General features: G+C 34.2%; 1 protein-coding gene across 2 annotated transcripts in view; it reads right to left on the bottom strand.

Annotated features, from left to right (window-relative positions):
- Positions 1-2,504: 2,504 nt before the first annotated feature.
- The window catches only part of LOC127866985 (uncharacterized), a 29,493-nt gene continuing 18,155 nt past the window's right edge, over positions 2,505-13,842 (bottom strand). For both annotated transcript variants that reach the window (XM_052407884.1, XM_052407885.1), the window contains 7 exons: positions 10,195-10,278; positions 9,737-9,811; positions 8,592-8,760; positions 7,428-7,523; positions 6,355-6,492; positions 5,517-5,591; positions 2,505-5,303 (listed from right to left, as the gene is read on the bottom strand). In XM_052407884.1, the coding sequence (XP_052263844.1) occupies positions 5,266-5,303; positions 5,517-5,591; positions 6,355-6,492; positions 7,428-7,523; positions 8,592-8,760; positions 9,737-9,811; positions 10,195-10,278 (675 nt within the window). In that variant the 3' untranslated portion in view covers positions 2,505-5,265. The remainder of the gene's footprint in view (positions 5,304-5,516; positions 5,592-6,354; positions 6,493-7,427; positions 7,524-8,591; positions 8,761-9,736; positions 9,812-10,194; positions 10,279-13,842) is intronic.

Genomic DNA, 13,842 nt, shown 5'->3' with positions numbered 1-13,842 from the left:
ACGTTTCTCAAATCCGACATAATTGCAGTTCATAAAAACAACATCCGCACTAAAAACAGAACTGCGACATCTGGGCGAATAACAAGTATTCATAATAAAATAGTGTTTTTGTGGTTCTTTCCGTCTGGTCTAATGATGTATCCGTTAACATCTATTGTATAGCTCACGTACATGTGACTGTGGTCTAAATTCTTGAAACAAACGACCATAAATTAAATTGCCAAGTTATCAGAAAGAGACACGATGTTATTGTATTACTATCGGAAATAACTGTTTGATTCCATTAAGTGCGACGGTCTCGATATCCATTTCTATTACCATAGACCCCTGATAGGTGGTCTCGAATTTATCACGATTTAGTTTACTGTACTCAATGTATGTTCTTGAATTCAATACATAATTTTGGATTTTTTCTCATGAAATAGAGCAGTCGTTTATGAATAATTTGTTTCATAACTGAGTTACTAAATTCACAAAATGAGCAATCATCACCATTATCTCCATTCCTCTTTATCATTCTTATCATTTACAACAACTAATACAAAAGCATCGTCATCGTTATTAATATCATAAACAGTAAAACAAACAATATAAAAACAGACAATATTCATTATCAATATATTGTCGCATACCATACATTCATGATAAGGAACCATTCGCGAAAGTTTGAATGTTTTTGGTTGAAAACAGTATGAGTTCTTTGTCTTAACAGTTTGCGTCTACTAGATGACAGACAGACAGACAGACGGGTTGATTAACAAAATACATGAAAACAAATAAAATGACAACTAGACACAACGACGGACAGACGTCCACATTAATTTCCAATATATCGGAATTCCGTTAGTGCCATCGTGGTTACACATTAAAATCCAGAGGGCGACAATGCGATAGTGCGATAGTACGATGGCGACAATTCGATAGTACGATGGCGACAATGCGATGGAACTATGGCGACAATGCGATAGTACAATGGCGACAATGCGATAGTACGATGGCGACAATGCGACAACGCGATAGTCAAATGCCGAAAATGCGACAGTGCGACAATACGATGGCGACAGTGCGATGGTACGATGGCGTCAATGCGATCGTCATATCGTTCTGTCGCCATCGTATCGTCGCATTGTCGCCATTGTACTATCGCACTGTTTCCATCGTATTGTCGCACTGTCGTCATCGTATTATCGCACTATCACATTGTTACCATCGTACTATAGCACTGTCGCCATCGTATTGTTGCACTGTCGTTATCGTATTTTCGTGTTGTCGTCATCGTATTATCGCACTATCGCATTGTAGCCATCGTACTATCACATTATCGCCATCGTACTATCGCACTGTTGCCATCGTACTATCGCACTGTCGCCATCGTACAATCGCACTATCGCATTGTCGCCCTGTGGATTTTAATGTGTAACCACGATGGTCATATCGGTATTCCGTACAATATACACCCTGTTTTTGCGAGGGTATAAGAAGACGTAGTTCTCGTAGATGACTTTGTTTTGTCGTTAGCACGATTTCCACGAGAAAACATACATTATGCTAAGTGTAAGTGTTTGCCATAGCGATCAACGAACTAGAATGAAATCTTTTTATCCCTGCCCACTGTATCGTGGAAACTACAAATACGTTTCTATGGCAACGCCCTATCACATTTCCGGCCATCACGACTAATCGGCTTTGTGTCTTGATGTGAGACAATTACTGCTAGAAAAATTTGAAACGTTTTCTCAATATTACTACATGGATATTACGTAATAAAACGTAATAAATAATAAAACGTATGAATCGCATTTTTTTCTGATTTATAATTGTGTTCGTAGCATGTACATGTAGTTTTAAAACATGTAAAATATAAGTTATTAAATGTTTGGTTTTTGCATTTATTTAATTGTTTTATTATAACATTAGACATAATAATAGAGTGCACTAATCGAAGAAGTAGAAGCGGTTATAATAGTAGTACAAGTTGTAGAAGTAGACGTAGTAGAAGAAGTAGTAGTAGTAATAGTAGTATTGGTTGTTGTTTTTGTTGTAGTAGTTCTTGATTCTTTGTAGTAGTAGAAGTAGTTGCAAAAGTTGTAGTAGTAGTTGTAGTAATAGTAGTAGACGTTGTGTGTTTTGTAGAAGTAGTAAATGTAGTGTTTTAAGTAATAGTAGTAGTAGTAGAAATAGTTGTAGAAGAAGTAGTTGCTGTTGTAGTAGTAGTATTTGTAGTAATAGTACTAGTAGTAGTAGTAGTAGTAGTAGAAGTAGTAAAAGTAGTGGTAGCAGTAGTAGTTAAAGTAGTAGTAGTAGTAATAGTAGTAGTAGTAGTAGTAGTATTAGTAGTAGTAGAAGTAGTAGTAGTACTAGAAAAAAATATAAGCAATTATGTAAGATAACGAATGCTAATAAAACTGATATCGAATCTGTAGTATATTCAGTTCAATCAACATTGGATTTCATCTAAAAATGGTCGTGAAAAAGAGGTCGGGGAATGCAAAGCAAACAATTGGTTTAGTGTAGAAATAGACTTTATTTGAAATGTTAAATATATGTATCTCTTTATTTTAAAATATAAACGCATATATATTTACTACGTTACTTTAATATAATTATGCTTTTTGTTTTACATCTAACAGTTATACTTTAATTACAAGTATTAAGGTTATTTTGGGTTCAAAAAACATTTCTTCAATTGTTTTGAAAGCAACATAAACAAATATTGAGGTAGGCAAAGAATACTTAACAAGTGTTGAAACTGCAGTTGTATTGTATATGCAATAGTTAGTGTTAAGGATATGAAATATATAACGTAAAAAAAGTAGATAATTAATAGTGACAGATTCAAAAATCCTCGTCCTATTGTATTAAAGTAACGTATTACAACCGGTAAAAGCAAGTTATGCAGCACAGTGCAATGTTATTTTAACAAAATGTCCATTTCTTATTAACAATAGACAATTTCTAGGAATATCTGTAAAAACATTTCATAAATACGAATGAACATCATCCTGTGTTGAATGCTGTTAAAGTCAAACGTTATGAGCAACTAAGTCACTAAACAAAAAAGTGTCTAAATGAATAAGTGAATTTTTTTTCTAATAAAATAACAATAAATATTGATCGAAGAGTTTTATAATTACTACTATAGTATTTTGATAAAGAAGAGAGTCAAAATCATGATTACAAAAACATGTGATGAAGAAGAATGAATACAAGGACTGCACTATCAAATGTCAAAATAGATGTGCAACCTTGAAAAATACTAGCAACAATTGAGTTTAGTTATAGTTGGAATATTTTGGTTTCAACCAACGAGCTCGAAAAAGCAATGGACACATATTTGATCAATACTATTCATACACTGCATGCTTTAGTTTGTGTCATAGTATACTTAATTATTTAAGGGATAATGTTCGCGTGTATTATGTTCTTGGTGTGATATTTTAGGTCTCAATTTGAAGAATCAGACAAACAAGCAATGCAAATTACACTGTCAAAAAGCGAGCAAATAACAAATGAAACACTTAATTAAAACACAATTTCCCAACCGTTAGCAAATGCCTTACAAAGACGTCAAAGGCTACGAAATACATGGTGTTAGCTTTCCAAAAAAGCCTTGTGCATGAGTTTGGAGATACTGCACGATGGATTCGGAAATAAAATCTTAAATGCTATGCTCCGTGTTGAATTCAATGGACAAATATTTTATTAAATTGTTCACACGCGATAAAAACATATGACGTATTCCAAAGGCTAGTGATAAAAAAGTAAGACACGAAATAAGACTTAATATGCAAGTAAATTGGTCATTAAAATATCTACATATACATATAACAAAACAGTCATAAGATCAAAAACGAGTTTCAACATGCGCATGCAGGTATACAGTATACAGATAGGTCTTGTTTTGTAAAACATCATATACAATTTTTAAAAAAAGTACCTTTTTATAATAAACGTACACAAAAACTGGACATTCTGATGTTTCACAATAAATTTACTGCACATTGATTAACTATAAAAAGTAAGTAAACAAGTCATTAACGTATTATAGTAAAACATATATATGTACATTTTTACGTTTATATTGTTGTGTGTGTTTATCCGGTATTAATAAAAAAAGACCCCGTTTGGTAAAAAAAGCTTCAATTACTTTCACCAAATGTAAACACGTATACATACAGATAGCTCTTAAACATACATATTCTATACGTCATTTTAGTATACTAGCAACAAGTAACATTTGTATCACAGCGAGTTCAGGCGATTCATCCACACTTTAAAAAGACGAAAAAGTTGTTTTGTGTTCGGTCTCTTAATTTAACCTTTGTATTGGGTAGGTGAGAAAAAAAGGAACTATTCTCAATCAGTTTGACTTCCCTAAATGAAAACATACATTCAAACTGTTATGCGTTTTAACAATAAGAAAAACTTTAATACTATCGATTGCTTATCTTTACATTTACGTTTTGTAAGCTGTATTGCCTTAATACAGTTAAATACATGTAGATCTGCGAAATTGAAAACTTAGATGAAACTCAAAACGTATTTCTAAAAAGTCTTGATTGAACACATAGCTAAATTTGATCACTCTTATATTTTTTAAGTTCCGAAAAATACAATAATTCTACATCAAAATATTGTATTAATCAAATATGTTTACTTAAATCACTGCGAATCGAATTGTGCATGTTCGCATTTATTTCTTCAAATCAAAAGCCACATCGTCCCCGCGCTTTTAGTAAATACTATTGCTAAAATTTTGAAATATGTAATAACAAGTAGCACAAATTCAATACATTCGCACTAACACATGATAAACAGAAACAAAGTCGAATCCAAATTAGCATACATCGCGCTGTGTTTCTTTGTTATTGATGCTTAAAAGCTAAACAGATGCATTGAAACGTATGTTAAAAGCATACATTCATATTTTTACCAAGAATTGTAATCAGATCATTCACAAATGCTAGTTGCATGAATTTTTATTTTTTTCAGTATTTTGTTGGTTTCGTATTTGCTGAGACTGTTCAAAACTTCAAGCAAAACAGCTTCGCGTACTTTTATGGCCATCCGTATGTTATTTGGCAGCGATTGACACCATATACGGTATTTTTGTATTTTTCTGGATACTTATACTGTCGTATACGATATGTTCTGACGAAACAGGTCAAACATATTTACAGTTGATCCATACTGATGGTACATGACACGATCACTTCCAACATTCATTCGATAAAAAACACTGTAGAACTTTACATCTTTACATCTTTACATCTTCATTTTCTCTTTTTCTGTCGGGGACGTAGCTACAAATACAGACACACTATATAATATCGTATAAAAATATATCATACACGAAACCAAAGTTTCAATCACTATAATTGCTGATGAAACAACTTAAAACCCCATTTTCATTTCATAATATAGAATTATGTATACGTGACATCGTGTAAAATAAATTATTTTCGCTAAACCACTTCTCCTTAACGCACATTTCCTATGATTAGCACTTAAGATACCTTTCTCTTCTGATGGCTTTTTTGAGTTTTCCGCTGATACTTCCTTGACAGCTTCCGTTAAGGCCGATTCTGAATCTACAAGTAAAGAAAAATTTAGTCTCGCTTCGAGAAAACTACGCTAATTGCACGTGCGTTAGGTGTCGCCCAAGGAAAGCCAACGCAGTCAGGAACTCGCTGTGTTACACATGTTACTAGACTTCTGCAGCTGAAACATTGCACATCCCATACGATTGATGACAGTAAATGAAAGAGCTACACTTTATAGAATTGCATTTTAATAGTTTTAATTCATATTTAAACTGAAATGCAAGTAAACTTTCGTATCAGATGAGCTTGTCTGATCTAAGATTTAAAATTCCACTTTAAGTGAATCAACCTTTATAATTTCGTCATTGAGAAACATAAAACAGCATAAAAGTGACAAGTTTCGATCCATATGAGCGTATATAGTCTGCGCAAAATGATGGCTCCTAACAAAGTGTTATACCAAATTTTGAAACTTCACTTACGAAACGTGTCATTATGTAATTCACTTTAGCTGTTTTTCGCCAGACGCAAAATTCATGATGTCACTTAAATGGTTTTCATTAATGAGTGGACTGAAGTTTTTTCCACTTGATGATTGTTTGATTATTTTATTACAGATTTTTTCATAGCGATTCTTAAAACGTTTTCGACGCGTCGATGCCTCATAAATGACTTTGAGGATTTTCTGCGAAACCACTCACAAATGATCAAACTAAAGTGCCTTTACTGTGAAACGCGTCATTAAGTTTTACAATTAAATTTCATTTCCGCGAGAACCACCATTTATGACATTTCAGATAGAGCATAATACCTGCAGATTGCTTTGTCTGGTCTGAGGACTTCACTGTTTCCTCCGTTTCAACCGGAAGTGAGTCGGTTCCCATTGAGATGTCTTGAGGTGCTATGCGCGGGGTCAAATTTTCTAAAAGGGCCTCTGCGAAAATGTCACCTGCAAAGTAAATGTGCTTGACTATTAATTATGGTTGCACATTTTATTTTATTTCGATATAAACATGTTTTTCTTTAAAACTAAACACGAAGAAATCAGATAATTGTGCGTAATAATACATTAGTACCCTACATGATGTCAACCGGTTAAAAAGGTTCACAAAATGTAAGGTAAATGTCAATCAATTATCTTTAAATGTCATACCAAAGTGAAACAAAATAATTAACCTATTTTGTATCAGTTTACCCAGAATAATTCTAAGATTCGCCAACAATATGGATGCTTATATTTTTGTCAGACGATTTGTTGAAATTAAATAAAGGTTAAACCATAGCTCGAGTCAATGGTAAAGTTCAATCGTCAAGTAAAGGAAGTTACACGATCAATTAAATGTCACGTAAAAAATTAACTTTATGCTCAAAAGGTTCAAATGGATATACTAATTTAATAAGATGCTTCTCTGCACAGTCCATGTAGCATTATGTCACTAGGAAAATAATCATTGCCATAGCAAGATAAATAACGTATAACATGGATAATCTAGGACAAAGAAGAAAACAATCAATGCCTCTCACAAGGGATGGATAAAATATGTTTCATCACTGTTTAAAGAGTACAATGGCATGACAACACTTAATCAATTACGTTCTCATGTATTTAATATCTTCGATAGGCAATACAAGGGAATTTAAGTATATTGTTATCACAAAGAAATATTTTGGTTCAATTAAGACCATCAAGTTGAAGTCAACGTCCACTTGAATTCAGATCATTAATATTTCCAGGTAAGCTATTGGTCAAGAAAAGTTTTTGTCAAAATACAAAAAAGCCGCACATCATCATAGTTTGTTATGGCAAGTTCCCTGACGATGTGATCATTTGCAGGTCAGTTTTATATAAAAAATAAAGGTTTAGTTCACAACGAGACTACTTACCGAGAATAGCTCGGACCTGCGCCTCGTCGTTAGGGTTGTCGTCCTGGGAGACATAGTCAACTATGTTGTTCAGAATCTCCTCGGCCTCCGGGTCGTCTAGTAATGCAACAGTAAAAGCAATGCTTGATCTTCATCATCACCATCATCATCACCATCATCACCATCATCATCATCATCATCATCATCATCATCATCATCATCATCATCATCATCATCATCATCATCATCATTATAATCATCGTCATCATCATCATAATAATTAGCATCACAATCATCATCAGCAGCAACAGAAGTAGCAACTTCAGCATCACCCTCAGCAGCATAATTATCATCATCATTTCCCACGTCCAACCCCAGTTCTTTGGAACCATTGTATACACATCATTATTGATGCCACACTAATTATTTTCCTTTTTATGTTTATATAAATTCATATAATGTATCCATTTACAATAATGGACACAGGGTAAATAACCGGTCAACGAAGTAATGTTTCTTGTCATCTATGATTTTATTTCTACAGTTGCTTCAATTAACATTGTGTAACACATTTCCGTCGACAGCACCCTTGAGATGTGAATGTTAAGCAGGTCGTTTTACAATCACGAACAAAGTCCCTAGGCGTCGAAGTGTCATGTATACATTAGTGTGCATGATATATGAATCAGCACACAACAAATGCGAAACAAAATGTCATTATAAATGTTGGTTATACCGCCCGGTATAGAATAAATACGTACTATGATGTTCATGAAGAACAAAGCAAAGCAATTTCGTCAGATTTTGGATGTGTATCATGAAATAGTAGATAGTGATTAAAATGTAAAGGTGTTTTTTTTTTGGGGGGGGTGGTCACCAAATACCATAAAAACTACTTAAAACACACGGCAAATGAAGGCAGACAATGTTTTCAAATGTATGTTTGCATAGTTTCTATAAAGTATGTAATATATACCGAGGGCCTTGGTCATATCCTTAAGGGATACGAAATGATTGCGGATATAGTCCTTGATATTGCACGAATATCGACACCAATGCTGCTTCCACATTTAAAGAATATCGTCGTACATTTTCTATGACATTGTTAGAATATTCCTACCCCATGCATCTTTCTGCACTGACTTGACACTTCCATACATTTTCTATGACATAGAGAGACAATACCTGTTTCAATAGCTCTAGTCAGCCACTGGTTCAGGAGAGTGTTGATCATGTCGTCCAGAGACACGGGTTTCTTGAGGAGGTAGTTGATGTAAGCATTCTCGTCCTCAGTGGCACTCGGGCCCGATTTGCCCCCGAAGCCGTACAAGGGATACACGTCATTTGGGGACGGCTGCAACATGTTCAAAGAAAAGATATATTGACCAGACAATTACAAAAAATAGAACTGAACATGTGTTCTCTAGAAATTAAGAAGTGTGCTTGCAGAACCTGCATCGAACATGTTGGTTTTGTGAGACGTCCTCACAGAACATATCTGTGTATGCCAAATGCCGTACATATTAATATAATGACCCAAATAAAATAAAAACAATTATATGTAACATTCATTTATATTCTCGACTAAACCTCGCATATAAGTATCTCAAAGAATTTTCCTTAAAAAAAGTCCATTATCAAATACAATTGTTTTGCATTGAGTTTTTCTTTTTCTATATTGAAAGAGGAAAACTCGGAGTTCCATCTCGACAAGCACGTGTATGCGGTTGAAGTACAAAACAAGATTACATGTTGTATTTTTGGGCATACACAAAAACGCCTAGTGAACTCAGAAAGACATGTATTTGTATACACTTACATAACCCGGGTCATTTCAGAAACCCTTTTGTGAATTGGTCAAATGAATATGGCGAGGCAAACTTCTTCACAAAATATACCTACGGGAAATCATGCGCTCTCATACTATGTTTAACCGTCTTTGATGTTTGAAAACAAATATGAAACCCTGGTAAAAGTGCCTTAACTGTTAATCAGTTGATCAATATCCAGGCAACAGTAATACATTAAATTATGGTTACAATATACCAACGGCCCCGACAAACCAAAAACTTCTTAAACAAAGGCAGATGCAAAAACGTATCCACTAATGTGTAAGATTGAATGGATGAAAAGAGCAACATATTTAAGAGGTGGGGGAAGGAGGGTCATTGTACGAAGATTCACATAACGCTGTAAACTTATATGTATGAATGTAAGTTTTGATCCGAAACGGAAATATGATAAGTATGCTACACGTACTTGATTTCGACAAGTCTAGAATATATGAGTTACTGTATTAAAAAAAACATGGGATCAACGAGCTCACGCACCTGGTATCCGGGATACAGTGGGAACATGGGTTGCCCGGCCATCATGTCGTAGCCCTGGGGAACGAACTGTGCAGTCTGCAAACAAAGCATAACTGACGTCATGTACAGTCATTACAAGGCTGGTAAAGAGTTACGCTGGCCACATTGACCATAGGAACTTTTTTTTCGCATGTGCACAACATATGCACCACGTGCCAGAATATTAACTATAAAGTCATTCATAATGTTGGTCTGTTTAGCTTCTTTACGAAATGATATTGCCGACTCTGATAGTGTTTAAGTTATGAGTGGAGTACGTTTTGTCTGCGTGGACCGTAAAACGCATTCGCCTTTTATGTATTAAAAAGCTGCGTTTGACCCAAAATAACGTATTCAAATAGAAAAATAGTACATCGCATACAATTTTGGAACACTCCTGGCTCTTATTTATCAGGGTTTAAGGTATGAAAGTCCCTCACGTTGATGCTGTTTTCACTACTCTCTATTTTGTTGAGCTCATCCATGACCGCCATCTCGTATTCCTCCGCTTCCTCCGAGGAGATCTGCAACAACAGAAAATCTGGGCTGAAAGCATGCGAAAAAAGTTCCTAAAGCTTAGATAAAACAACATATTCCGCCAAATCTGGAAATCAGCTAAGAAAATACCTTAAAAGCGGACAATGTCGTCATTGTGGACTGCACAAAACGTGGCCTATTGTATGAGCTTTGTCGTGCGAAAAAGGGCCAGATGCCATATTCGGTTAGCGTAGCAACAGGCAGACCATCCCTTTGGTTAAGTTGGGGACATGGTCAGCCTAACTATACTGCCTAACCCATACGTAACAAATGCTCGGCGTTTTATGCCTGGCAGTAAAACAAAAATAACGCCATCTGACAGTCACATGATAATGCGATAGTATGATATATTCAATATACAGTTTATACAATTGTAGTTTTTATACAGTAAAACTATTCTATATGAAACATTATTTCAACTAGGTTGTAAGACCAACTGTTAATGTCAGCTCATTTTCGTGTGGAACAAGACATTCGTATGAAGATGTCATTTTAATTAAATGTCTTTGTCCCTTTGAACAATAATATTTTTCTCATTTACAAGTTAAACAACGCATCAAACCATTTCTTGTTGTTTGAAAAGAAAAGCCGTTGTGCTACCGAGCCGCCGAGAAAGTACGGTCATATATCAATTGCCAACGTTGTATGAATTTAACTTGATCAAAATACAACATCTTCTAGACATGTTAAATTCATCAATTATCAACAGAACCGCGATTTTGACCTAGTTTGTCTATTGCTCAACGATATAATTATCCAGAAATGAATAATTTATTGTTTCCGAGCATTCGGAATTCCTGTCCACAATTATCGCGTGTCTTTCACAAATAACTTGACCATGATTACATCCGCTTGGATTCTAAATATAGCTCTTTATATTGTTATTGCTATTGGGTGATTGCACGAAGCTGACCGAGCTGTTCCTCACTGTGATCTGTATCACACTCGAGGAAAATCGATAACATCTCGCGGGGTTTACAAGAAGCTTACGCCAGTGGTTTAATTTTATTGATGGTTACTAACCGGATAACGAGTTTGTTCTAAATATGGAAAGATCGTCGGTGCGTAAAAGTCGCTTTTTCAAGCAATCCGTTTAATTAAAATTACTATAGTTCGTTATAATGCGTGGTTAACACGACAAATGACAATGAAACATGAACAAGAGTTAACCTGAAAATGCTGATACTCAAGAGCTGCAATAGAATGATTGCAAGAATTAAATGTATATTAAAGAGTGACTGCTAAATTAACTGGTTAAACGGGCTACAGAATGAACCCAGTACAAAATAGATAAAAAAGTGGCGATTTATTTCCGTTAAGGCTTTCATATAATGAATCTTTAAAAAAGAGCATGAACATATTATGTCTAACAACAAGAAGATTGATACCTTAATTTATATTATGTTTATTGTTGTGCAAGAACAATGTAAATAACTCTGGTTTCTCTCAAAACTGTTAATCCCAAGATACTGTGCCTTTGATTACTGTTTGCGATGTTATACGTCTGCTCCATTGACCCGTATTTCCGTGAAAATAAAGACGTAATAAGATATATACATTCCCAAATGCTACTAGGAATACAGTCTAGTGGCGATGTAGTATGATGATAAAGAACTGTTCCCAGGCAATATCATAAATTTTAATCCTTTATATTATGTGACTTTGTTTTAATTTCCTGAATTCAATGTCCATAAAAGTTTTACAGTTTTTAGAATGACTTAACTGTTTTAACTAAGACGTTGACATCGGATTGTGTAAATATACGCATGTATATTTCATCAAAAATGAAAACGGAATTTAAGATATATAGTGGCTATGTTGGCGTCTAAGTTAACTGTCATGTTATTATAATATACGTTCCAATATTCGTAATACATTATTTAGTCAGTAATAAAACGCGTATCATTTTCGTTGTTAAAGATGCAAATAACGTCTGGAATAATACATGCATAAAATATAAACTAAAGTATGAATTAATATGTTCAAAGCAAAATTAGATCATGTTTCACTTTGTTTTCTTATCAAAACATCATAACTAAAGGATATATAGCCCTAAAAAACTATTTCATAAATTAATTACATCACTATTTTAAATTACTTGTTAACATATTAGCGAAAAGGCATTGCAAGAAGTGCTACATATTCCAAACAAATTGTATAGATTATATTCAAACACGCAAAGGAACACTCAATACTAAGGAAATGTTTAAAATCGGTGTATACAACAGCAGCCATATAACAAAGCGATATCGCGAAAATACTCTGTCGGTCGTGGTTGAAAAACGGATTTACTATCCGCATTCAATATTGAATTTATGATCCTGATACTTAATTGCTATTTTTGTAAAACACTGTTTTGCTTTCTATACCATGCTACCATCAAACAAGGGCCAGGGCAGAATTGAAATCATGCTCTGTTATATATCTTTTTGATCTCATAGATGGCATTCCGGTATATAAGCAAATGCCATTCAATACCTGTTCAACAATAAGTTGAACTTCTGATTATTATTTTACTTGCTTATTTTCGTAACACATCTTGCATTGTACTATATATTTATTATGTTGTTTTATGTGAGCCATTATAGAAATTACACGTATCAAAATACATATTTAAATTATGTACAATGGTTTCGCCGATCTCGACGAATTGCAAATAGCCGCATATATGTCACGTACGCCATGAGGTTGACATTGATACTCTAGGTCGATATTTCGATGTGGTGTAAACATTGCTCGAAGTACCTTGATATATCACGGCTAAATGAGGCTCGAATGTCAGCCATATACAAGCGGATGTTTCGCGAACAGAATCCACTCGTAATGCCATGATTAATAACCCAATAAGCAAGAAGAAATGTCTTATTTCCCTTCCTGGCTGGATCATTATTCGAGGATAATGAGTCAGGGATCGGCATGCAGCGGTAAGAACATTGATCGGAAAGTTTAATGTTAGAAAAACAAATTACATTGCATTGCATAATTTACGACAGTCATTAATTATTCATACAGCTCCATCTTTCGTTCATCATTATGACCAAATAATCAAGAAAGCATTGGTGCTTGACGCGAAATAGTATGAGGCCACAACTCAATATAGCGCCGAGCGCACATTAAGGTTATTTAACAATATGACGTCACATTACATCACTGTTCAATAATCTTTGTCACTGAAATTAATCGAAATAAACCATGCTTAATATCAATTGTACGTCTTGTCTAACATAAGAAACCTGATCAATTTGTCCAATCCAAAAGGAACAACAACTACAAACATTACATGGAAAGAAAAGTTAAAAATAAAAAGAATCTTATTTGACCCTGTAAAAACACAACCAATCATTCAAGGGTCATACAAGTCACCCTTTAAATCTAGATATAACAACATTTGATTAAATAACTCAACATAAAGAGCTTTTAATAAACTATAGCGACATACATTATGATGACTTTACACAGTGTTATGACAATGAAACATATTATAACATAAAACCCACATAATAACGTCAGATAATGTTGTGACGTCGCAACATGTTATGACATACTAAGAA

Source organism: Dreissena polymorpha, chromosome 2, assembly GCF_020536995.1.
Source record: "Dreissena polymorpha isolate Duluth1 chromosome 2, UMN_Dpol_1.0, whole genome shotgun sequence".
Lineage (NCBI taxonomy): Eukaryota > Metazoa > Mollusca > Bivalvia > Myida > Dreissenidae > Dreissena > Dreissena polymorpha.
This window is presented reverse-complemented; position numbering and strand designations above follow the sequence as displayed.